Source organism: Rhincodon typus, chromosome 15 (genome assembly GCF_021869965.1).
Source record: "Rhincodon typus isolate 14 chromosome 15, sRhiTyp1.1, whole genome shotgun sequence".
Classification (NCBI taxonomy): Eukaryota; Metazoa; Chordata; class Chondrichthyes; order Orectolobiformes; family Rhincodontidae; genus Rhincodon; species Rhincodon typus.
In genome coordinates, this window is record NC_063346.1 from 57,341,484 (window position 1) to 57,369,296 (window position 27,813).

Genomic DNA, 27,813 nt, shown 5'->3' on the forward strand with positions numbered 1-27,813 from the left:
ATGAGGCACGGTCGTTCTACAGCAGCACCAGAGCTGAACTCCACCACAGTCTGTACCTCATGGCCTGAGATATTCTTCTCTGTCATGATCAACAAGGATCTACTCTGGTTCAAGTGTAGAAGAGCTTGCCAAGTCATACCTAAAAATTAGATGTCAACCTGGTGAAGTGGCGACACAAGACGAGTTGCATGCCAAAATGTGGAAACAGCATAGGTCTAAGTGAACCTACGACCAATCAATTATGTACTACATGAGGCTGGAGTGCACGTGGCAAAGAATGGTAATGGGTGATAGGAGCGAAGATGGTGAAGATGAGAAGAGGGCAGCAGGTTGAAGAGTAGCCTTGCTGAGACTGTGTGTCAATGATAGAATTATGGAATGCTTCCACCTCCAGAAGGAGGCTATTTTACCCATCGAGTCTATGCTGACTTTCTACAATCCATCCAGCTAACCCCACTCCCCTTCTCTTTCCCCAAAGAGATAGATTCCCCTCAAGTCATCCTTGCTGAAAGAGAGACTCGAGATGGATGATGGATGCTGCAATGCCTAAAAAAGTGGACGAGCCTACTGACCTTCATTTTTGCTGCAGGATTGGCCAGATGCTGGAGTACAAGTGTATGTACCACTGTACCTAGGCAATATTCCACACCTTCAGGGCAAGAGACAGGGAGAGAAGGTTGGCAGTACTGAACAATGAATCCCACCAGCGCTCGAGCTAGATTACTGCAGTGACTTCATAATTAGGGTGTACGGCGGCAAAAAGGCAACTGGTGAATGTAATGTGAGTAACTGAAAGGCAACCGCTTAGAAAAACCGAAGATCAAGTCATTCTGCAAATGGGGATCACATGCAAAACCAAGTGGTGACAGCAGACACCACTGTGAATCAACCTTCATACATTAATCTCCACCAGACTGACACAAAACTGGCTAAAGCCTAAGCGCTGGATGAAAAAGCCAAGCGAATGTTTCAAGTCCAATACGGCTCTACGTAGATGCTGCCAGGGTTTCCCAAAACTTTGTGTCTGTTTCTGATGCACAGCATCTGCAGTATTTTGCCTTTGTGTAAGAGCTGCAGCAGATTTGAATTCATAGGTATGTCACTGCACTGATGTTAGTGCTATGATGTAGCTTTTAGGAGCATCAGCAAAATGAAAAGATTCTCCCCAATAACCTAACAAGGACATTCCTTTATATTCCCCTACCTTGGTCCTTTAAATTTTAGAAGTGCCATGAGCTTATAGGGGCCAGCCCTGGAAGGAGGAAATCAGTTTTCATTGATGCCACCAAAAGCAGTCTGAGTTTAGCCATTGAGCCCTTGTGACATGTAGCAAATAGTGTTAAGTGTTTTAAAAATAAAGGCCCTGCAACCTCACTGCCCATGCATGTTGGCATTGAATGTGTAAAGGTGCCTCCACACATCCTCAAATACTTGCACAGTGTAGAATATACCACAGTGATTCGGGACTTCATTGTGATATCGGATCACAGTTTATACAGATTGTGCTTGATTCCCCTTTGACAGGCACGCTTTTGCGTGGGTCAAATAATGACTCGAAACAGCGGTTTAAAGTTTTATAGAGGCCCCAGCAAACTTATCCTGTTTGTGTGGAGAATATAAGGACGATACATAAATAAAATGAGAGAACTAGAGAAACACAACAGCAAGGATGGAAGCACCTGTGGAGACAGTAAAAAGTTAATGATTTGAATCTAAAATGATTCTCCTTCAGATCTGAAGACAGCTAGAAAGGGATGGGTTTTATACTTTAGAAAAAAAGTTGGAGAGGAGCAAGTGGAACAGACTGTAAATGACACATAGTTGTTGGGAAACCGGATTCTGTGCTCACAATGCAGAAAACAGTTCTGATCGTTATGCGGCTGCTTGGATTTGCCATGGAACAGCGGAATGTTAAATCTGCGTATCACAAATAACACGAGCTGTCAAATGAAGTGAGCAGCATGATTCACATTTTGTCGTGGACCTGCTGATTTTTGACCTGTATTTCTCCCCTATTCTGCCCATGTGAGCCTTGACACTCGAGCTCAACACATCTGCACTGCCAATATAGAAACATACATATAAACTAGGAGCAGAAGGAGGTCATTCAGCCCTTCAAGCCTGCTTTACCATTCAGTAATATCATGGCTGTTTCATGGTGCCCTTCAATTCCCTTGTCTAATGTTCAATAAACACCTGAACTTGGAATCGGCCTAATTTTTCTCTCCACTCTCCACTCTCCCTCCTCACCCAACCGCACTGAAGTGCGGTCAGAGCCTCCACCACTGCCTCAGCTCAGACTAACTGACTAAGTACAAACCTGAAACCACACTGCTCTGTGTGAGTCAGTCACACTAAATGTGGGGATATTGCAGGAGCTTTATTTCATGATTTAATTACTGATAATCAACCTATCTCCTTTAAAAGATAGGTTTTACATGGGCTGCAGTGTTAATCTCTCTAGAAAGCTTAATTGTTCTAGGATCGATGAGTGTTTGTTTTTTTTTTGTCTGATCAATAGGTTTTAGTTCAAGAGGGCAATTGATTTCCAGCCTCTCTCAGAAACTGATTTGGGCATTCCTGGTGCAGCAATGATCAGAATTCTTGATGGATAAGCTCTGTGATCTGACTTTATATAGAAGGTATTATGAGGAGGGTAGGGGTCAGGACTTCCAGATCCTCTAATGCACCACTTGAATACAAGAAAACACGAGGCAAACGTGATGTTGGGATTGTATAGTTTTGTCCTTGAGCTGTAATGAAAGTGATAAATTGTGAAAGGAGCAGGATAATTTCAAAGGGTAGATACTATGGTGAGCATTCCCAGTGAAAGAGCAGATCGTTGTATTTGCCTTGATACTTTTACACCTGAGCTCTGTTCTAGTTTAGTTACATCATGCAAGAGGTGATAAAGATGATTGGAAGCTTTGTCAGCTAGCATCCTACTGTGTTCAACTTGGTAAATGCTAGCTAAGTACAGGATAAGCCTTCACATGGCTTCCGTCTCCCAGTAGCCATGTATTCTTGTATTACTTCCTTAATGTAGATTATCCTATTTACATTCTCACATTAACTCTTTAGACTTGGCTGGGCACCAGTTCATCTCAATCAAAACCAAAAGAACTGCGGATGCTGTAAATCACATACAAAAAACAGAAGTTGCTGGAAAGCTCAGCAGGTCTGGCAGCATCTGTGAAGAAAAGGGTGACCCTTCCTCAGAATTGGTGTACATTGTACCAGTTCATCTCAAGTAGTTTGCATTCACACACAAGGCTGACTGCTTTCGAACATTGTTTCATAAGCGATTCTATAATCAATCAAGGAGCAATATGTTTTATTTTCTGAAATAAATCTCCTGCCTCCCTGTTCTTTGTTGCATCCTGAAGGTGCTGATTTGTGTTGGGAATCAGTTCCCACAAGTCCCTGCAACTCTGTAGCTCCTTTGGGTTCAGATATTTACACAGCGAACTTCTAAAACTTTCTTTATCCACATGTGAGCTCAGACTCGGGTCTCCCATCTCCTTGCCAGTTGTATTTGTACGTGCACATACACTCTTTCACTAAATAATGATCAGCAACAAACTCGGGCTGTTTCTGCATTTTGCCATCACCCCTCCCCTCTTCATGCTATGTCCATGTCCACTATAGATGCTGAATTGAGACATTTCTGCCTGACAACGGACACATTTCCTGTTCTCGGTGCGATCAGCAGAGTTGTTCCTAAAGGGCTGGGAATGGTTTTGCAACTTAATTTGGTAATTGGGTAAATGTTCACTGGCTACTGAAGAAGGCAAGAGCAGCAAAATACTTAGGGCATTCGCAGGGGTTTTATGGTTCAACATACTGAGTTTACAAAATAGTCATAAACTTGTTATTTTCTATATTTGGGATTCACCAATAGTAGATGACATTTGCTGTTTATTTCTACCCCAGCCCCATCTGTACCTGTATGTTAAGACACCCTGGAGCAGTCCAAGACACACAGCTCCCCGTTATTTGCACAGACTTTGCAAAATCTGACTTAAGTGACACATTTACCTTGTGAGAGGGACATTGGGAAGCTTTGTTGGGGCAAAGTGTAAAAAGTACTGTTCCCCTGTCTGTTCAGTTCAACATTTAATCGAACTCCCATGATAAAATAGGCAGATAGAAATGAGAAGACATTTCAAATCTGGGGTCAGACACCTTCAATTTAAATGCGAACGTGAAATATTATTTGCGTTGTTAAAATATGAAATGTGCTGCAAGAGAATGCTTGGGAGCAGAATCCCTGATCATCATCATCTAAAGGGAATGAATATGAGAATATAAGACGTCCATTTATAAAACACCCTTCATGACATCAGGGCCTCCAAAAATGTTTTACGGCCAATGAAGTATTTAAAGAGTGGCCATAATTAGCTGGTAAATTGGGCAGAGTAATGGCAGGTAGATAAAATTTAATGCTGATAAGTTTGAAGTGCTGCATTTTGGGAGGTCTACTAAGGGAAGGGTATATAGAATGAATGGTAGGCCCTTAGGGAGTACTGAAATAAAAAGGGACCTTTATGTACAAGTCTATAGACCCCTGAAGGTGTCAGCTCGGGTAGACAGGGTGGTGAAGAAGGTACACAGGATGCTTGCCTTCATTAGCCAGGGTGTAGCATATAGGAACAAGGAAGTCCTGTTACAATTTTATAAGACGTTGGTTAGGCCACAGATGGAATACTGTGAAGTTCAGGTTGCCACACTATCGGAAGGACATGATTTCTCTGGAGACGGTGCAGAGATTCGCCAGGATGTTGCCTGGGCTGGGAAGGCTCTGTTATGAGGAGAGACTGAATAAGAGTGGCTTTCTTTTCCATGAAGCAGAGGAGGTTGAGGGAGGATCTGATTGTGGTATAAGGTGAGGAGTAAGTGGTTTAGAGAAAGGAAAGGTTTTTTTTTTCACCAAGAGGGTGATAGATGTATGGAAGCATGCTGCCTGAGAGGGTGGCGGAGGCAGCTAATCTCGCAACATTTAAAAGCATCTGAATGAGAACTTAAAATGCCAGGGCACAGTAGGCCATGGACCAAGTGCAGATAAATGGGATTGGTTTAGTTTGGCGTGTGTTGATCAGTATAGACACAGTGGGCTGAAGAGCCTGTTTCTATGCTGTATGACTCTTGGACCTTATTGTAATTTTGGTAACACAGCTAATTTGTTTGTAAACGGCAATGAGAGAATGGACAAATAATGGTGATGTAGCACTATACTGTGAAACAACAAAGTGTGTCCATCTGGATTGTGTCTCTGAAGAGGGCTTCAAGCCTGAGAGTTTGACTTAGTGCTCAGTGTGCTCTGCCTGAGCCCCGACACATTTAAGAGGATCTAGGAAAAGGGCAGCAGAATAGAGTGAAAAGCAGAGGTCCAAGCAGGTATATCATCCACTGCAGCAAAATTCCATATGATTGGATTCTTGCTTTAGCCCGTGCTTCTGCGCTTTGGTCTGTTACTTCCACAGACAAATGTCTTTAAACTCCAACATTTTGTGTAATGTGTGTGCAGTAATGTACTCTCAATGTGGGCCTCTTGCAGGTTTCACTACTACAGAAATGTTAAAATGCTCCCAGTGAACCAGAGCTGGCATAAAACGCCCACTGCTCCCATAAAGGCCTAATAACTCTGCACATTGTTTGAGGAAATTTAATTTTCTATAAATAAAACCAAATTAAGTCACATCACTAACTGTTTCTTTTTCTTTAGGTTTAACTCCCTATGGATTTGTATGTTAGATACGTTTAGTTTATTCCTTTTGTTATCCTCCGACCCACTGCTGCTTCTGAATGGCCCAAGCTGAAAATCGGAATCAATTGTGGCTTTGTTTATTCTTCTGAAACTTCCTTTACCCTGCACATGTTTTCCCAAAGGATGTCATGCTAAACTTTTATAAATCACTGGTTAGGCCTTGGCGGAAGTATTGCGTACAGTCGAGGGCAGCACAGTGTTAGGGAAGGATACCAAGGCCTCAGAGGCTGCAGAGGAGATTTAATCGAACATGCAAAGGGATAAGAGACCTGAATTGTTTGGAAGAGACTGGTGAAGCAGGGGACCGTTCTCCTCAGGGAAGAGCAGACTATAGGAGTATTTTGATTTTACAGTACGAGATCATGGGTTTAGATGTGCTCAATAAGGATAAATTGTTTTCAATGGCAGAAAGGTCAGTCGCCAGAGAACACAACTTGAAAGTAAATGCATAAGGAGGCAGAGGAGAAATCGGCACTTTCCTTTATACAGAAGGACATACTCAGGAGTGTGTTCTCTGAAAGGGTGGTTGAAGCAAGTTCAGATTGGATAAATGTTTAAAGAGGAGAAAGTTGGGAACAGCAGAGGGGTAGGATTAATTTGTATCTCTTTAAAACAACGAGCAGAGGCATGGTGACCTAAATGGCTTCTGATACGGAGATTCGATGGTTTCCATAGATTTTCTCTGCCAAACTACCTGAACTTTTCACTGTCAGCTCTGTCCATCTGAGCAAAGGATTTGGAAAAGTTTATTCTACGACATTTCTTTGTCACGTTTAAAATTTAAAGTTAATAGTTAACTGCCAATGGTCATTAATTGTTGTATTTGCCCACCAGTCAGTACTGTTCTCATGCAGTATAAATGATGTTCCCTTTTGAGTTGGTATTTTTTTGCAATGGTCCTGATGTGTGCAAGATGAAAAGTTTTGACAACATATTTTATCCAGCATTTCTAAAGATGAAATTATCAATGCTTCATACAGGCCATAGTTCTAATTTCCTGTGATTGTGATAGGATTGGAAGTGGTTCAGGTTTTAAGATTCATTCCAGTCCTTGTCCTGTTTGCGAATAAGCTTCACTCTTGCTATTTTGCATCTGCTGGCATCAGGCAACGTGTGACATCGTAGCCTGGGTGTGGATAACAGCAGCTTGCTGGTGGATGTGTAGGAGCATGAATCTACTGTGTTCTTCCAAACCGCAGTCCCTCCATACCCAGCCTCCAAACCCTCCCTTTACAGACCTGAAGACTGGCTGCACGTTTTGGGTTGGACCTGCTAACATCCTTACTTACCCTGGTATCTCCTTGGCACAGAGGCACCAGCCTTGAATTTCTGAATGGTCAGTCACCTCTGAATACATTCTTTTTTCCACAGAATGTCTGATATTCTGAAAAAAAAAGCCTTAAATCTCTCGCCTCATCAGTACCACTAAATCTGTATTGGTATAATGTCCTGTAGCATAGTTGTCGGATCATCTGTGTCTGATGGTACTTATTGAGAGAAGGATGCTTCTGTAGAGTTGTGCTCTGAAATATTCCACATCCAGCAGAGCTGGCAGATGGGGCTGCAGCTTTCCTCAGTGGAAGGCCAATACCTCCAGCACTGCAGCACTTACCCAGTACTGCACTGCACTGTACTGTCAACCTAGATTACTTGTCCAAATCTTGCCGTGAATTTATAGCCCATTCCTTTAAGTTAATTGGTTGTGAGTTCACTGTCTGGACCAAATTTTTGCTTTATTCAAATCTTTTGGAAAACTTGATTCATTTGAAGCATACAAGATTTTGAGGGGGCTCAACAAGTTAGATGTTGGGAGGATGTTTCCACTAATGGTGGAATCTTGAACTAGGGAACATAGTTACAGTTTAGGGGGGCATTTGTTTAAAACTGAGATGAGAGGGATTTTCTTCCCCAGAGAGCAATGAATGCCTGAATTACCTACCCCAGAGTAAGAGTTTCATAGATTCATACAGCATGAAAACAGACCCTTCCGTCCAACTCGTCTGCACCGATCAGATATCCCAATCTGACCTAGTCCCATTTGCCAGCATTTGGCCCATATCCTTCTGAACCCTTCCTATTCATGTACCCATCTAGAAATCTTTTAAATGTTGTAATTGTACCCACCTCCACTGCTTCTGGCAGCTTGTTCCATACACGCCCCACCCCCTACATGAAAAATTATGCCTCGGTTCCTTTTTAATTCTTTCCCCTCTCACCTTAAATCTATGCCCTCTAGTTCTGGACTCCCTCACCGTGGGAAAAGTGCCTTGGCTATTCACCATGTTCATGCCCCTCATGATGCTCCAGCAAGAAAAGCCCTAGCCTATTTTGGCCTCTTCTCTAACTTGGACCCTCCAGTCTGGCAACATTCTTGTAAATCTTTTCTGCACAAGTTTAACAACACCCTGTCTATAGAAGGGTGACCAGAATTAAGCGCAGTATTCCAAAAGTGGCCTGATGTACCAATGTCCCACACAGCCGTAACATAATGTCAGAACTCCTATACTCAATGTTCTGATCAATAAAGGCAAGCGTGCCAAACACCACCTTTACCACCCTTTCTACCTGCGCTGCACTTTGAAGGTGCTATGCAGCTGCATCCCAGGTCTCTTTGTTTGGCAACACGCCCCAGGGCCCTACCGTTCACTGCACAAGTCCTGCCACGGTTTGCCTTACCAAAATGCAGCAACTCACATTTATCTAAATTAAACTCCATCTGCCACTCAGTCCATCTAATCAAGGTCCTGTTGTATTTTGAGATAATCTTCTTCACTGTCCACTGCACCACCTGTTTTGATGTCACCTGCAACCTTACTAACCATGCCTCCTATATTCACATCCCAATTATTTACATAAATAACAAAAAGCAGGTGACCCAGCACCAATCCTTGTGGCACACAGTTGGTCACAGGCCTCCAGTCCAAAAAGTGTCCCTCCATCACCACCCTCTGTCTCCTACCTTCAAGCCAATTTTGTATCCAATTGGCTAGCTTCCTCCTGGATCCCACGTGATCTAACTTTACTTACCAGTCTACCATTCGGAAACTTGTCGAATGCTTTGCCGAAGTCCATTGAATCAACGTCTACTGCTCTGCCTTCATCTATCTTCTTTGTCACCTCGTCAAAAAACTCTATCGCATTAGTGAGGCACAATTTCCCTTACACAAAGCCATGTTGAATATCCCCGATCGGCACTTGCCTTTCCAAATACGTGTAGACCCTGTCTGTCAGAACTCCCTCCAACAAGCTAGCCACCACTGACACAAGGCTCACGGGGCTGTAGTTCCCTGGCTTTTCCTTGGTCTTTCTTGAATAATGGTACCAAATTAGCCAATTGTGGAGGCTAGATCACTGAAAGTATTTGAAGAGGAGGTAGATAGATTTTTGAAATACTGGGGACTTGAGGGCAATGAAGAGGTGTGGTTAAGACCTGAGGCAGATCAGCTGTGATTTTATTGAATGGCAGGGCAGGCTTGAGAGTTCAAATGACCTACTCCTGAGCTATTTCCTGTAGATATTTTTAATCAACCTGTTTAGACATGTTATCACACCTCATAGATAGGCAGGACTTGAACTCTGGCCTCCTGACCGAAGTTGGGGCACCAGTCACTGTACCACAAGATCATTTTATTTCTTGCATTCTTTTGTTAGAACTGACCATAGCTCAAGGCTTTGCAGCTAATCACTCTGGCTCATAAAGTAATTGAAATACATTTTAATAGACGTCCGCTATAATTGATGATGTTCAGTCCCTCCACGCTTTACTACCTTGTGACAAAAATGTGCCTTAATTAATCCAGACTTGGGTTAGATTAGAAGTGCATGCTGTGATTGAAGTGCAGCAAAAGCAGTATAAAAACCAAGCCGAAGGTTGATCCCTCTGGAGAGCTGTCATTAACTAATAAAAGTAAAGCCTTTGAACTTGCATTTGCTAATACTTAACACTGCCCGAGTTGTGAGATAAGCAGCATCAAGCTGCAACCCTTCTGTCATCGCTTGATTGGCTTTAGAAAAGCCTTGAATGGGCTCTGTAATTAACAGGTTAATCCTTCAATAAATTGAATTGCTTGTCAGTCTAATTCGATTTCTAATTCCCATTAAACATTTACCATCAGGAATATTTAGCCTTTGAACAACTCTAGCTCCGTCTGACGGAGATATGGACATCAGTTATCACTAAGCAAAGATGAGAATGAGCCTGATTCTTAGACATGGATTATGCTGAATTTACTGAATTGCATCGTTTTGAGTTTTGAGCTGAAACCTACCAGTTGACTTAAAAGCTCGCTTTAAGGGGAAAAATAAATTGTGTGCACATAGTGTCAAAGAGATTGGACTTCATAGTGAAGCGTTCAGCTGTAGGTTAGGAAAGTATGAAAATCAAAGTGAAATACAAATATAAGCTGCGGACTACAAGCACTCAGCTAACGTGAAGTGATGAGTTAAGTCCTGGTTCTGCATGTAACCTGTATAATTGTGCTACACTGTCGCAGCCACTGCCCAAAGTGTCCAGCTGAATGCTTTCTCATTTGGGCAGAAAGCTGAAAAGTTGTGAAGAGGAGAATGGGAGTTATATATGGTGTTCTAGCCAATGCTTACTTCGCAACCAACGTTTTTTTAAAAAAAGAACAGGAAAACTGAAACAACCACACCCCTGTTTAGTGGGAGCTTGCTGTGCGCAAATTGTCTGCCAATCTTTATTATACCAATGGCTATATTTCAAACGGTATTTGATTGGCTGTGGACACTTTAGGATGCCTTGATGTCATTAAAAGGTCCAAATAAATGCAAATTATTTTAAATTGCTGCAAGGTGTGAAGAGCATTGGTTAGATGAGGGAATGTGCTTTTTGTACAGTGTTAGGAAATAGCTCCCTTTCTCATGGAAGCTCAGTTGTTTTTACCTATCTTGGCTTTAACTGCACAGGGCTGATTCTGTTCCTGGGAAAGTCCAGTGCAGGGTTCAGACATTTACACTTAAACCAAGTAATTGCAGTATTGTTTTAAACATTGTGCAAAGTATGGTTGCTGATGCTTTTTCAGTTTGGGGAACAAAGCCCCTAAACTGGCCATGGGTAACTTCATCAGTTCAATGTCAGATCACCTGAATCTCTTTCTTTTTGTCATTTTTCCCTCTGCCACTTTACCGCATGCCAGAAAAGCATCATATTTCCATTTCCAAACCTGGCTATTCTTGTGGCACTTGGAAGTGAAATTGCTTTTAAAAATAACTACCCAAGACAGAACACAGTTTCGTCCATGCCTCAGCCATTGGTCTCAAAAGTTGTCTGCACCACCATGAGCAAGCCATGCCTGCATTCTGAACAGGCTGCAGGATGAACTGTGGAAATTTGATTCTGTTCCTTTGATTACTTATGCCCTTCATTTTCAACTTGCCCTGGAGTTGTGTTTTTGGAAAGGAGCTGCAGCTGAAACAAAAGGTTGTAGTGTGATTTTGAAGTCAGCTTGGGCCTGAGTGCCAAAGGCAGACATTACAAATTTAACCTTTCAAACAAAGCTGAAACTGTCATGTGTTTTGTCAAGGTAAAACTGTTACTAAACATCCTAATGAAACTCTTGATTACATTTCAGATGTTTCGGCACACAGACAGCCTCTTTCCCATGTTGCTGAAGACACTTTCTGATGAGTCAGACGAGGTGAGTGCCAAAGACTCTGGGTTTATGAACGTGTGTCCAATGCGTGAATGTTAAAACTTTGTATTCCAGTTTTGAGTTGTTACCTCAATGTGCCCCACCATCTGGAAGCTGTTTGACTCACCAGTCATTTGTTGCAGAGGTGTGTGTGATCTGAGGATTAATACTGACTCCATCTGCCATATTCAGCTCACTGGATTTCATAGCAGAGTACTTGGGAAAACAGTGACAGGATCGGACTGAGTGAGCATGGATTTACAAAAGAGAAAACACGTTTGATAAATCCACTGGAATTTTTTCGAGGATGCAACCAGTAGAATTGCTAAGAAGGTGCCAGTGAATATGGTTTACTTGGACTTTCAGAAGGCATTCGATAAGGTGCCACATCAGAGATTAGCATGTAAAGTGCATGGGATTGAGATCAGTGTTCCCTCTACTTTTCTTACCAACTGTGTGGTTCTCCAAGGCCCATGCATGGCAGCCACTTCTGGAGCAGGAAGTCAATGCTGCAATTGGTGTACTAATGCTGATCACCACGGGTGGAATATTGGAGCTGCGCAGCTTAGAGGGAATATTGATTGGTGTACTGATGTACGTAGACAACTAGTTGGCAGACAGGAATCAAAGTAGAAATAAATGGGTCTTTGTCCTGGTAGCAATCAGTCACTCGTGAGGTGCTGCAGGGATCAGTGCTTGGAACCTAGTGTTTGGCAACATTTTATTATTGATTTAGACGAGGGGTTTAAATGTAATATTTTTAAGCTTGCAGATGACGCTAAGCTGGCTAAGATGACGAACTGTGAGGAGGATGCAGAGATGCTACAATGTGATTTGGATGAGTTGAGTGAGCGGGCAAAGATGTGGCAGGTGAAGTATCATGTGGATAAATGAGGTTATAGGAAGGCAGATGATTATCTGAATGGTGATTGATTGGGAAAGAGAGGTGCAATGAGACCTGAGTGTCCTTGTGCACTAGTGACTGAAAGTGAGCATGCAGGTGCAGCAGGTGGTGAAGATGGTAAATGATATCTTTAGCCTTCATAGCGAGAGGATTCGAGTACAGGAGCAGGGACGTCTTGCTGCAATTGTACAGGGTTTGGTGAGACCACACCTGGAGCATTGTGTGGAGTTTGGGTCTCCTTACCTGACGATGGATGTTCTGCCTATGGAGGGAGTGTAATAAAGGTTTATCAGACTGATTCCTGGGATGGCAGGATTGATGTATGGTGAGAAACCAGATCAGTTGTGACTATATTCACCGGAGTTTAGAAGAATGATGAGGGTGGGGGAATTTCATAGAAACCTACAAAATTCTAACAGGGCTAGACAGGGTAATGTTCCCAGACTACTGGTCATAAACCTCCAGTCCAAAAAGCAATCCTCCACCACCACCCTCTGTCTTCTGCTTTTAAGTCAATTTAAGTCATTCAAATGGCTAGTTCTCCCTGTATTCCATGTGATATAACCTTGCGCAGAGACCTTGAGAGGTTGTGCAGCAGGGAGAGATTACAGAGACAGGGAAGGGCCATTCAGGTATTTGCAAGCCAGGGTGAGAATTTTAATTGAATCAGAGATAGTAGGAACTGCAGATGCTGGAGAATCTGAGACAACAAGGTGCAGAGCTGGATGAACACAGCAAGCCAAGCAGCATCATAGGAGCAGAAAGGCTGACGTTTCAGGCCTAGACCCTTCTTCAGAAATGGAGGAGGGGAAGGGGGTTCTGAAATAAATAGGGAGAGAGGGGGAGGCGGATAGAAGATGGATAGAGGAGAAGATAGGTGGAGAGGAGACAGACAGGTCGAAGAGGCGGGGATGGAGCCAGTAAAGGTGAGCGTAGGTAGGGAGGGGACAGGTCAAAGAGGCGGGATGAGGTTAGTAGGTAGGAGATGGGGGTGGGGCTTGAGGTGGGAGGATGGGATAGTTGGGAGGAAGGACGAAGGAAGGGAGGCGGGGACGAGCTGGGCTGGTTTTGGGATGCAGTAGGGGGAGGGGAGATTTTGAAGCTTGTGAAGTCCAGATTGATACCATTGGGCTGCAGGGTTCCCAAGCGGAATATGAGTTGCTGTTCCTGCAACCTTCGGGTGGCATCGTTGTGGCACTGCAGGAGGCCCAGGATGGACATGTCGTCTGAGGAATGGGAGGGGGAGTTGAAATGGTTCGCGACTGGGAGGCGCAGTTGTTTAGTGCGAACCGAGCGTAGGTGTTCTGCAAAGCGGTCCCCGAGCCTCCGCTTGGTTTCCCCGATGCTAATGTGGTATACTGCATCCGCTGTTCCCGATGTGGAGGCCACAACGGGGAAACCAAGCAGAGGCTCGGGGACCGCTTTGCAGAACACCTACGCTCGGTTCGCAATAAACAACTGCACCTCCCAGTCGCGAACCATTTCAACTCCCCCTCCCATTCCTCAGACGACATGTCCATCCTGGGCCTCCTGCAGTGCCACAACGATGCCACCCGAAGGTTGCAGGAACAGCAACTCATATTCCGCTTGGGAACCCTGCAGCCCAATGGTATCAATGTGGATTTCACAAGCTTCAAAATCTCCACTCCCCCTACTGCATCCCAAAACCAGCCCAGCTCGTCCCCGCCTCCCTTCCTTCGTCCTTCCTCTCACCTATCCCCTCCTCCCACCTCAAGCCCCACCCCCGTCTCCTACCTACTAACCTCATCCCGCCCCCTTGACCTGTCCGTCCTCCCCTGGACTGACCTATCTCCTCCCGAACTCCCCACCTACACTCACCTTTACTGGCTCCATCCCTGCCTCTTTGACCTGTCTGTTTCCTCTCCACCTATCTTCTCCTCTATCCATCTTCTATCCGCCTCCCCCTCTCTCCCTATTTATTTCAGAACCCCCTTCCTCTCCCCCATTTCTGAAGAAGGGTCAAGGCCTGAAACGTCAGCCTTTCTGCTCCTATGATGCTGCTTGGCCTGCTGTGTTCATCCAGCTCTGCACCTTGTTGTGAGAATTTTAAAAGTGCTTGGCAACGGAGTAAGTGCTGGCTCATTCATATTACAGACAGCACCAATTATTTACAGATGCAGCTATTAGCAATTTAAATCCAAACTAAATTTATCTTGCTTTCAAACACCCCAGCAGTTGTTTTGGTAAAACAGAATGCAAAATTCCCTTTTGTTATACTGCCAAAGATATTCACTAAAAGTGTCAGTCTAAATGACTTGCATAATATCTGACATTCTTTCTCGGCTTCCAATGGGCTAGGCCCCATGCACAAGTTAATCATCTTGCTTCTGCTTAGATTTCTGATAGAATGTTCAATTTTTGTATTTTCTCGACACTGAATTTCCTGAAGAAATGTGAATCTGAATAGAGGCCACAATTTGTTGCTGAGCCAGGTTATCACATGAAGGGATGACTTTGAAAGATTGAATTCAGGATTGATCTTCCTTGAGCTGAGGTCATGTCGACTCGATGACTGATCCCAGGGGCCAGTTTTCTCATTCCTGTTATATACCTCCATTCAGGCTTGTCATGTCTCGAGCTGCCAAGGCTAACCTGATGGGTATAGTCAGATACTTCAATAACTTTGAATTCCTAATTTATTTGAGTCTGAAGAAACATCAGGATTGACAGCTGCAATAAGAAAAGCATTTCCATTGCTTTTGTAACCATTCTCTATGACCTTTGGTTGCGACTCATGCTGACCCTCTGAACATACTGATAGCTGACGTGAAAAGTATTGAGGTTTCAAAACCCATTTAGTGTATAACCTGAAACCAGCAATTCTGTTACAGGAAACCTTTCTTTGAGTGCCTGAGTAATTCCTGAACTGCACGTTCTCCAGAAAGTGAGTGTGCACAGTGTGAGTTTATATTTGATGCTTTGTCAGGTGGTGATATGTATTGATCTGGGTAAGGGCGCAGCGTCAGATTTTCACTTAGTCCACCCAGACTTAACATCTCACTTCCAGGCCACATCCCCCATGGATTGGCTGTGGTGTTATGCAGACTGCAGTCCAATCACTAACTTGTTTTCAGTGTTAAATTAGTCTTTTCATGTCATTCGTTTAGTGCAACCATAAGGTTGACATGTCTGCTAGTGTATAACTGGCCTATGACAAAGTTCAGAGCATATGTACATTACAATTACGTTGAATTTACAACATGCCATTCAGCCCTGATCCAGCCTAAGGGGTAAATGGGCCTATTCTTATCCATCTTAGTCAAACTCCATCAACATAATCTTCCGTTCTGTCTCCTTCAGCTGCTTATCCAGCTTCTTAAATATTACTTCGCTGTTATCTCAACTGCCTCCTGTTGTTGTGAATTCTCCTTGCCATTCTCTTGCCAAAGACATCTTTTTTCTGAATTCCTTACTCAGAATATTAGTGACTGTTTTATTGGTGTTTCCTAGTTCTGTCCTCTTGCACAAATTGAAGTACGCTCTTTACATCTACAGAGCCCTTTTTTATAAATTTAATCATCTTGTGTCAGTTTGGATTTTCTTGGGAAGAAGTTGGAAGCCATTGATTGCCAAGTCAGGAAATATGGACAATAATCTCTAAAGCAAATGTTTTTGCAAGAAACTACATAAACTGCAAAACTTTCAAGCTTTGTTAGTCAGTGCAGGAACACTTTGCCTAGTGTAAAGGCCTTATCAGAGTAGGTTTATTTAAAACACCTTGAAATGTTTTGACAATGTATGCTGAATGAGTCTGCAGACTTGACAGTGGCGGATGGATGAAGGCTGTCAAGAGGACAACTATATTCCCCCCCCCCCATCTCCTTTTAAACAGATTAAATGTTTTTTTTAGCTAGAGCCACTAAGTGATGAATTAGACTCCTTTGAAGTTAATTTAATCCGTAGAAATGTATTGAAGGATCAGACATATAAAACTGTTCATTATATGGGTATTGTAGAATTGAGGCATGAATTAAAGCCTTTATTCTCCCTTACCCCCCTCCCTAAGTGTTTAATATGTAGTGCCTATCTCCTAATCCATGGTATAATAGCCGTTTGAGGGTTCTTGCCAAATCTACACCCCCACCCTGGCCAACCCACAAAGCTCCATCTTTATCCTTTGATCTTCAGTACGAACCAAATCGAAGCTGAAGTGTGCCAGTCCCTTGTGACACTAACATGCTTCGTAACCACTCCTAGCTTGCCGTTTTGTGAAAGCTAAATTACGACATCCTTGCTGCATCCCAAATATGATCTTGCATTTGACTCGGGCAACATCAGATTTTGAGGGTTTTTGTGAAACTACCAATAGTGGAACTCTAAGGTAAATTCTGAGACATGAATAATAAGCTAAGTTACCCAAAGCTCTGGAATTCCGTCTTTAAATTCTACCTATGCACCTCCTTTTTTTTCCTTTTCTACAGGACTCTTTGAAATTTACTTCCTTGACCAGGCTTTTGATCACACGTTGTAACATTTCCTTAAACTGCTCACTGACTGATAATTGGTACATTCTATTGTGTTAACGGTGCTAGATAAATACAGGCTGTTGTTATTCTGATCAGCCTCAATCACACATTGGCAAGAAATGCAAATTTGCAGCCATTGTAAATCTGGAACTGCCTCACTGCAGTCAGTTTATTTTGAATGTTAGGGTATTTAATGCAGAGAAGTGTGAAGGGATTCATTTTGGTTGGAAGACTGCAGAGAAAAAATAAATGTACAAAGTGAAGGTGGGTGAGTGGGTTTGGATGTACGTGTACATAAATCATTCAAGGTAGTAGGTTTAAAGTACAGTTAATGAATCGTATGGCATTCTGGACTTTATAAATGGAGCATCTGGAACAAAAGCAAGGAAATCATCTTAACCCTGTATAAGACAGTAGTCTAGCCTTAGCTGGATGTAACACCTCAGTTATGTGTATCACATTTTAGGAAGAATGTGAAGCCATGAAAGAGAGAGAGACATGTGCAGGAAATTGGGATTAGCTCACTTTTTTGCATGTAGAATCCCTACAGTGATCCAACAAGTCCACACCGACCCTCCCAATGGCATCCCACCCAGACCCAACCCTTTCCCTTTCCCTGCAAACCACATGGCCAACCCACCCAACTTGCACATCCCTAGACACTACGGGAAATTTAGCATGGCCAATCCACCTAGCCTGCACATCTTTGGATTGTGGGAGGAAACCGGAGCACCCGGAGGTAGCCTATGCAGACACGGGGAGAATGTGCAAACTCCACACAGGCAGTCGCCCATTCAAGAGGTTGGAATCTGGATTGCAGGTTTGCTTGAGAAAGAGTTTGTTTATTGTCTGAAAAGGAAACAAAGGGAAAGGCAGAGGGTGTGGCACAAGATATACATTGCTTCCACAGCAGGCCAGGATGGTCATGTTAGGACAACTGCCACCCTGTACTGTGCAACAATTGCATTAAATCAACTCTAAAGCTGTGATCGTTATTGGGTTGTTGTTCTCCAAAAGACTGACATTATGTTATACTTACAGACAGAAACTGCTCTGTGTGAGCCTCCTCTCATCCATCTTCATCTACATACAGTGCCTTTCTATTTCTTTCTCCCACCATGTTACTGTCTAGCTTCCACTTTATAGATACAGACATTTTTCCTGAATTCCCTGTTAGATTTATTGGTAACTGTCTCATTCTTGGGGTCCATGGTTCTCCTTTGGGAGTATATTCTTTGTCACCTCTATTTACCCATTCACACCCTTAAAAAGGTGAAATCTTACCAAACCGTAGGGCTGCTCCCATTTGAGAGGGACAACTGGTGGTGGTTTAACCTGAGGGTCACCACCTCTCAGGTGAGGGGAGAGGTTAAGGAGGAGATCCAGTCATGGTAACCTCAGCCAGTGTGGGAATTGAACCCACCCTGCTGGCGTCACCCTCCACTGCAAACTAGCTATCCAGCCAACTGAGCTAACTGACCCCTTAAATCTTAAAAGTACCTCTATCAGGACTATGTATTTGATTTGCAGATTATGTATGTCTCTGGTCGCAAATACATAGGAATTTTAAGATTTCTAACTCTATCCGTCCAGGCAACTTTCCATTTCAGGGGAACGTAACTCAGGTCTGAAATGAGTCAGTGTGATGTCCCTGATAATCATGTGAAGGTCTTGGATTTATTGTGTTCTGGCATTACAGTGATACTCATTACAAACTTTTAAATCCATATTCTGAAGAAAAGCCATGACTTTGAAACTCACTCTCAGGATTAATGAACAGGATTTAAAAAAAAACTCCCTTGGTGAGTGTATGATATCTGCTTCCATCGATGCTTCTTGCCACTATGGCCCAAATCTTCCAGTCAGCAGTAGCATGGGTGTGGAATTGTCACCCCCTCAAATTGCACAGCCTCCCCTCACAGACAGTGCTTGTCACTCTCCCTCACACCACACAAATCATCCCCCATCTTAAATGCTCATCCCCTTCTTTCTCTTCAAAACTGTGTTCTCACCACTAACTGTGCTTATCCTCATCCCACACTTTCACTCACCAACAGTGCTGGCTCTGCACACATCAAATGGACAGGAGATGCTTTGGAAGATGAGTTGGAGTGAGGAGCTGTCTGGACAGTGAGTGGGGTTTGGGGATGAACATTATTGCTGTTTGTATTATGCTTTGATGCTCTAGCAGATTTATTTAGTTGTACTATTCAGCAGGCTTGATAATTTGCCATGAAAAAATCTACATTTATATAAAAATCAGGGTATTTTAATGCAAGCAGCCCAATTGTGTATGGCTATGGTCACCTGACCCCACTGTGGTAGGGAATTGTGAAGCAGTTAGTGCAGCATAAAATTGATGGTTAGGACTTTAAACTTTCAGCATAAATTACACCGATGAGTGTTCCAGGGTCCCAAGATATGTGAACAACAGGTGTTACCATTGACCAGAAACTGAACTGACTCGCCATATAAACACTAACTGCAAGAGCACATCAGCGACTAGGAGTTCTGAGTTGAGTTATTTGTGTCTTGTCTCCCCAAACCTTGTCTGCCTGTAAGGCACGAGTCCAGGAGTGTGATAGAATTCCCTCCGCTTTCCTGGAAATGTGCAGCTCCAACAATATTGGAGAAACTTGACAGCATCCGTATTGAGATAGCACAGTGCCCCCCAAAAGCCAGCCTAAATGATAGCATTGAACCATGAAACTACTCTGTCTACCTACTGGACTAGGTCTGTTGCATATCTCTGGAGTGTGGAGGAATCTTAGTGTATACAGCAAGGTGAAGCACGCTGCGTGCTTGTTTACATCCTGCTAATCATCAATGACTGATGAGCAGGCCCTAACCGACTTGAATCACATGACAGTGTTGTGTGTCGACTTAGAGTCATACAGCACGGAAACAGACTCTTTGATCGCACCAGTCCATGCTGACTATCATCGCAAACTAAACTAGTCTCAACTGCCTGCGCTTGGCCCATATCCCTCCAAACATTTCTTATTCATGTACTTACCTAAATGTCTTTTAAATGTTATAACTGTACCTGCACCCACCACTCTCTTTGGAAGTTCATTCCACACATGAACTACTTTGTTTAAAAAAAAAAAAATTGTCCCTCATGTCTTTTTTTTTAAATCTTTCTCTCCTCACCTTAAAAATATTCCCCCAAGTCTTGACATCCCCAACTCAAGGGAAAAGACACCTCCCATTCACCTTATCCGTACCTCTCATTATTTTATAAACCTCAATAAGATCACCCCTCAACTTCCTACACTCCAGTAAAAAATGTCCCAGACTATCCAGCCTCTGCTTATAATTCAAACCTTCTATCCCCGGCACCATCTTGGTAAATCTCTTCTGAGCCCTCTCCATCTTAATAATATTATTATAACGGAGACCAGAACTGGACACAGTATTCCAGAAGAGGCCCCACCATATCCTGTACAACCTCAACATAACATCCCAATTCCTATGCTGAAAGGTCTGAGCAATGAAGGCAAACATGCTAAACCCCTTAACCAACCTATCTACATGTGAAGCACGTTTCAAAGAATTATGTACCTGAACCCCTATATCTCTCTGTTCTACAAGACTACCCAAGGCCTTAATTTTAAATGTACAAGTCCTGCCCTTATTTGTTTAACCAAAGTACAATACCTTGCATTTATCCAAATTAAACTCCTTCTGCCTCAATCTGGAAAAGCTCAGCAGCTGTGAAGAAAAAAGTCAGCGTTAACGTATCTGGTCTGGTGACCCTTCCTCAAGTGTTCTGAGAAAGGGTCACCGGACCCAGAACATTAACTCTGATTTTTTTTTCTTCTTCACTGATGCTGCCAGACCTGCCTGAACTTTTCCAGCAACGTCTGTTTTTGTTCCTCAAATTACTGATGTTAACTTCACACATTTCTTCAACAATCAGTTATTTATTGGCTTATCTGTCATCTAGTCTGACACGCTCATCTAGACTGGCTTTGGGCTTTTGAACTGGCTCCATCTTTTCCACCACAGATAATAAAATCCTATTCCAAAATGAAATTGTCTTGCTGGACACGCAATGGTTAAATGTTTTTTGTCCCCAAAGTTAATTTGTTCCCTGGATATCAGCTGGAGTGCAAGCTGGTGGCACTCTATGGGAACTCTCATATTTGCAGACTGGAAACCAGTTATTTTTAAGCCTGTCCCAGAGGGAGATTTTTTAGACAACCACATTACTTTTAAAGTGGATCCAGGTTCATTTCCTTGATGTATACTGTGGTAAGCCTTGTTTACCAAACATGATGAAACACTCTGTTGGGAACTTTCTGACTGTACAAAGACAGCTGAGTTCACTGTGGCCTGTGGGAATGTTAGCCATCCACTCTATCTTGTATATCGCCTTTGAACAAACAGTGGGCCCTTCATCCTTCAAACTGGGTCACAATGGAAGAAGTCATTTTATGGAGGATAGTGCGCAGTTATTTTTATGCAGCATTCAGCAAAGTACCTATCTCAGGATGCTTGTGCGTGCTGTTAGTGGTTTATGTTGACTGCAGGCAACTGTATCCTGCTTCTCATTTTAGATGAAGAACCTGACCTGAAAAATCCAGATTTTTATTTTGTCGCAGAAGTGGCTGTTTTTCCATGAGGTTCTTCTGTCGCAAGCGCTCGTGTACAAGAGTTGGACGAAGGATGCATTTCCTTGCTGTATGACTCTGACTCTGTTCCATGTACTATAAAGTAACTTGGATGGGTCTAGTAGTATTTTGTTTGATACAGAAGGTCATGGGTTCAAGCCCCACTTTACAAGCCTGAATATGTAATTGAGGACAGCACTCGAGTGCAATACTGAGGGATTACTGCATTGCTGGAGTTGTCGAACTCCCAGTTGAGATGTTTACACCCTGAGGCAAATGCATTAATGGAATTGCTCAGTTCCAAGGAGGGCAGTATTTTCTCCAGTTTCATGGTCAATATTTAGCCCTTGAATAATGTCAGTAATGCCAAAGGGATGTTGTCACGTATTTAATCAAGTGTCACATTTCTCTACGCTGCCACTATTCAAAAAGTATATTGTTGGAAGTAAAGAGCTTTGCAACATCCAGAGTCATGAAGGGCGCTATAGAAGTGAAGTTCTCCTTCCTCTCTTTATTGAATGAAGATATTGGCTATCTCTGTGGCCAGAGTTAACAATGAGAGGATGGAATTCTTGTATTCTTGAGTGAGAAGATCACTGGAATGGAATGGTCCCACCTCCTGATCCAGGTTGCAACCAACAAAGTGAGTAAACATGGATTCTAGGGTAAGCTTGTTGAGCCAGGGCACATTTTCTTGGGAAAGGTGCACAACATTTGATTTGGAAGTATGTGTGTACATATCATTTCAGCGTAGCTTGTATCCAGAAATCTTCTCGTTCCAAAAAGGATGTGAAGCAAGCAAGCAGTTTCTCATTGAAAACTAATGTGTCCTAAAACTGAAAGCATTTCTCAAATGAAAAAAACAAAGCACAGGGATTCAAACTTGAAACTTCCATAAAAGTTAACAAAAGTTAGCACAATGCTCTTGTGTCGTTTGGATCTGAGCAGGAGAAGGCTAGGTTCTTTGTTCTGCTTAAAGCTATTGTCCCTGACCACCAACAGCACCATGTCCAGCTGTGGTTGAATGGACTTTTTCTGTCCTTGGGATGTCTCAAAGGGCTTTACAGCCAAGGAAATCAGTATTGCAGTGTCAGAAATGCGATGGAAAGTTGAACTGTCATGATCTCTCAAGCTGGCAAAAACCAGGTAGTCTGTTTACGCTGCAGGTTCAAGAATTCATGTTAGATAGGACACTGGTCAGGACACCCCTGCTCGCTTTCAGAATTGTACCATGGGATCGTTAATGTCCAACTGAGAGGAGACATGATCTCAATTCAACATCTTGTCTTAAAGGCTGAACTAAAGCCTAGATTTTGTCCCCTAGTCCCTGACGTGAGTCTTGAAAATGAGTCTTTGATTCATTGATATCTAATGCCTGTTGTAATTGTAAAGACTACTGTTTTTGGAATATAAACTGCAAAAGGTATAAGTTTAGATGTTGCAGTGTTACAGAGAACCTACCAGGTATGTTTGTAATTTTGGAACACAAACAAAGTTGCTGGAAAAGCTCAGCAGGTCTGGCAGCATCTGTGAAGGAGAAAACAGAGTTAACGTTTCGGATCCGGTGACCCTTCCTCAGAACTTGTAATTTTGTTTCAGTGTAATAATCTGGATTTGATGTTTGTGTCACAAGCTCTCACATTGGTTTGGAAAAATGGCCTAGCAACAACTTTTAGATTTTTAACTTGCGGTTTGCCATGGACCTGAGGGGGCAGTTGCACTTAGACCTCCAGAAAGTCTGCAAACTAAGACAGGTCTCTCTTTTTCTCTATAAGAGAAAACAAATTATCACTCAAAATCTGAACAGTAGAACTTCTAACTTGAGCAAAGAGTTAGGTCCAACAACTCAGCTGCCAACTTGAGAATCTTCCATTGTTCTCATTGAAAGCAACATGATATGATCACCAAAAATCAAAAGAACTGTGAGAAAGTAACCTCATTCCACCCTTGTCTTTTGGGTCTTCATTTACAAAACTCTTGTCTTGCTTTCACCAATGTTTTCCGCCCATTATATTTCTGTAGAGCTGCTCGTTTTGTTTCTCCAATTTGTGTTTTGAATTAATTTTGCATAGTAGTTAATCCATTTGCCACTGGAAGAATAAATTCACTTGCGTCAAGCAAGTATTTGTTAATTTCTCAGTGAAACCAGGAGTAAATTAACCAACTTACTGATTCATTTGTACATTTCTAACAGCTTGTGGAAATAGTGGGGCTCGATTAGCAGCAAGCGCTCCCTATTAGGGTTGTGATAAAGATTTTGAAGGCTCATCTGGGATCTTTCAACATAAACAACGTGAGATTGAAGTAAGCGACCATAAAATATGGGAACAGAATAAGGCCATTCGGCCCATCGAGTCTGCTCTGCCGTCTGATCATGGCTGATATGTGTTTCAAGTCCATTTTCTTGCCTTCTCCCTGTAACCCTTGATTCTCTTACTAATCAAGACTCTATCTCTCTCTCAAATATGCTCGATGACTTGGCCTCCACAGCCTTCTGCAATAATGAGTTCCTCAGATTAGCCTTTGTCTTCTGGCTGAAGAAATTCCTCATCTCAGTTCTAAAGGGTTGTCCCTTCACTCTGAGGTTGTGCCCTCGGTTCCTAGTATGTCCTGCTAGTGGAAATATCTTCTCCACATCTACTCTATCCAGACTTCTCAGTACTCTGTAAGTTTCAATCAGATCCCCCTCATCCATCTAAACTCCATCAAGTACAGGGCCACAGTCCTCAACTGTTTCTCATATGACAAGTCCTTCAGTCTGGGATCATTCTTGTAAACCAGCACATTCTTCCTTAGATCTGAGGGCCAAAATTGCTCACAATATTCCACATATGCTCTGACCAGAGCCTTATACAGCCTCAGCAGTACATCACTCGTCTTGTATTCTAGCCCTCTTGAAATGAATGCTAACATTGCTCTTGCCTTTGTAACTGTCGAATGAACTTGCATCTTAAACTTAAGAAAATCCTGAACTAGGACTTTCGAGTCCCTTTGGGCTACAGATTTCCAAAGCCTTTCCCCATTTGGAAAATAGTCTGCACCTCTATCCTTCCTACCAGAGTGCATAATCTCACACTTTTCCACATTATATTCCATTGTCAGTCTGCCATTTCTTTGCCATTCCCCTAGCCTGTCCAAGTCCTTCTGCAACCTCCTTGTGTCCTCAACACTACCTGCCTTTCCAATCTTTGTCAACTGCAAACTCGGCAACAACGCCCTCAGTTCGTTCGTCCAAATTGTTAATGCATAACATGAATAATTGTGGTCCCAACATGGACCCCTGCAGAACTCCACTCATCACTGGCTGCCCGTCCTGAAAAAGACCCCTTTATCCCCACTCTGCCTTCTGCCAGTCAGCCAATCCTTTATCCATAGCAGTACCTTGCCCCTAACACCGTGGGCTCTTATTTTATCGTAGCAATCATCTGTGCAGCACCTTGTCGAAGACCTGCTAGAAATACAGATAGATCATGTCCACTGGCTGTCTTTTGTCTAACTTGCTTGTTAACCCCTCAAAGAATTCTGACAGATTTGTCAATCATGACCTCCACTTGACAAAGCCAGTGACTGTGCCCCATTTTACCATGCACTTTCATGTACTCTGTAATGTAATCCTTAACAATGGACTATAAAATTTTAGCAATCACCAAGGTCAGGCTAACCTTTCTACCTCCCCCACCCCCTAGACAAGGACGTTACATTAGCCATTTTCCAGTCTTCTGGGACCCTCCCTGGCCCTAGTGATTCCTGAAAGATGACCACCAAAGCTGAGGAGATGATTGAGGCAATCTCCTTCAGAATTCTGGGGTGTAGTATATGCAGTCCGAATGATTTATCCACTTTCAAACATTTCAGCTTCCCCAAAACTTCTCCTTAGTGAAGGCCACTAAACTCACTTCTGCCCCCTCACTGTCTTGAAGTCTGGTCTGCTGCTGGTGTCTTCCACTGTGAAAACTGATGCAAAATACCTGTTCAGTTCCTGCACCATTTCTTTGTTCCCCATTACTACTTCTGCAGCCTCAATTTCCAGTGCTGCAATGTCCACTCCTCCCACTTACCTTCTAGATATCTAAAAAATTTCTTACAATTTTATATTACTCGCTAGCTTACTCTTGTGTTTCATCTTCTCCCTCCTTTTTTTTTTTTAGTTATCCTGTGTGGGTTTTTAAAGGCTTCCCAATCCTCTGGCTTCCCACCAATCTTCTCCACGTTGTTTGTTTTGTCTTTTGCTTTTATGCTGTCCCTGACTTCCCTTATCAGCCAAGGTTGTGTCATTCTCCCCTTAGTATGTTTCTTCTGCTTTGGGATGAATTTCTGCTGTGCCTCCTGAATTACCCCCAGATATTCCTGCCATCGCTGCTCCACCATCTTCCCTGCTGGGCTCCCCTTCCAATCAACTCTAGCCAGCTCCTCCCTCATGCCTTTGTAGTTGCCTTTACTCAATTGTAATATTATTACACCCGATTCCAGCTTCTCCCCCTCAAACTGCAGGATGAATTCTATCATACTATGGTCACTACCCCTCAGGGTTCCTTCACCTTCTGCTCCCTCATCAAGTCTGCCTCGCTACACATCACCAAATCAAGCAAAGTATCACAGCAAGTCTGTCTTCTGACCATGTCATGACCCAATGGGAAGAGTGCATTGGTAATTAAAGCTGTCTATCTCAGAAGCCGTCACAAATGTACAAATGACTAACCGGCAGAAATGGAAGTTTGGACACTGGTGTTGCATAGCATGTACCAGACATGCTTGATGGGGTGTTATTTTGCAAGTTGAAGGCTAAAGTTAGAACTGTGTGGTGTTCACCTGTCAGTTATGTATGTAATCAGAGTCATACAGCACAGAAACAGACCCTTCAATCCAACCAGTCCATGCCGATCATAATCCCAAAGTAAATTCATCCCACCTGCCTGCTGCTGCATGATGACTTTGCAAAGCTTTGGACAAGTAAAATGCCTGTTTGTATTCCTATATACCTTGCCATTGTCTCAATTGTTTTGGTACCTTTTCAAATAACCTGATGAATACCCCTAGAGTCTTTTCCTCATATTTTGAGAGGGCCTTTACAAACTTAAACATTTCCCGACTGGACTTTAGATTATAACTGTGGATTTCCTTTTCAGAGTTTTCTTCTGCATCTGAGATCTCTGTTAATCCCCATCCTCCTCAGCCACACGTCTTTTCTCAATTCCTTTGCTTTATTCTTTATTTCTCTGCTGAATCTCTCGTTACAGCCTCTTAAGTTCTTTTCTTTTTCCTCAGGTCATGTCTTTTAAGGTCCTTTTTCCTGTAAAACTACTTTAGTTCTTTCTAATGTTCAAGCTGCTTTCACTGTAATTAAATATTTGTTAAATGATACAGCTGAATCCATAACTACATTAAGGGTTGCAGAAGAACGTTAAACTCTTTTGCTGAAGAAGGGCTGGATTCCTCCAGATGGTATATTGAAAGCCAAAGTTTTAATAAACGCAATAAGTGGAGAGTATATACCCGTTCCTTTGCACAAAGTGCCCTTAGAATGTGACTTGATATCTGGAGCAGAGGTTGTAGAAGTTGTTGAGAAATTGCACGTGGACAGAGTTGATTTACTCCGAGGTAATGATTTGGCTGGAGTGGAAATTGGAGGTTCTCCTATAATCCTAGAAAGTAGATATTAAAGTAGCCAATAATATCGGGTGTGCAATAAATGTTGGCCCAGCCAGCGAGCCCTCACTTCCATGAATGAATTAAAGAAATTTTTTGCTAGAGAGGGATTTGATCCACCTCTGCCTTAAAAATATTCATTGACTTAGTCTCCATTTACTTCTGAGGTAGTGTCCAAAGTTTCAGAACCCACCTGAATGAAAGAAAAAGAATTTTCATCTATCCTAAGAGAGTTGCCCCTAATTTTTAAGCTGGTTCTGGACTCGCCCACAAAAGAAAACATTCTTTTCACATTCACCTTGTCAAGACCATTCAGGATCTTGCATAGTTTAATCAGGTCACTGTTCTAAACTCCAGTGGAAACAAGCCCCGCCTGTCCCACCCTTCCATATCAATCTTACCTGAACCATCCCCAAAGCATTTATATGCACCTTAATTAAGGAGACCAGACCTGTCTCAGTACTTGACTTGTGACCTCAATTATGCCCATTGTAACTGAAGCATTACGTCCCAACATCTGCAGAAGGCATTTGCTAAAATGCCACGTCAAAGGTTGTTGTGGAAAATGAAAGCTCCTGGTGTAGTGAGTAGCATATCGGCCTGGAGAGAAGATTGTTTCCCGCCAGCCAGCCAGAGTGGTATAAAAGAGTCCTTTTCAAGCAGCCAAGATGTAACAAGTGGTCTGCCATGGGGATTGGTGCTAGGACCTCCAATGTATTTAAATGATATGGATAAAGGAGCA

General features: G+C 42.8%; 2 protein-coding genes across 3 annotated transcripts in view; both read left to right on the forward strand.

Moving 5' to 3' along the window:
• The window catches only part of LOC109911204 (protein MTSS 2-like), a 1,013,245-nt gene that overhangs the window by 589,991 nt on the left and 395,441 nt on the right, over window positions 1–27,813 (forward strand). The gene's annotated exons all lie outside the window — the stretch shown is intronic.
• Window positions 1–27,813, forward strand: part of vac14 (vac14 homolog (S. cerevisiae)) — a 308,745-nt gene that overhangs the window by 84,105 nt on the left and 196,827 nt on the right. For both annotated transcript variants that reach the window (XM_048605640.1, XM_048605641.1), the window contains exon 12: window positions 11,359–11,424. In XM_048605640.1, the coding sequence (XP_048461597.1) occupies window positions 11,359–11,424 (66 nt within the window). The remainder of the gene's footprint in view (window positions 1–11,358; window positions 11,425–27,813) is intronic.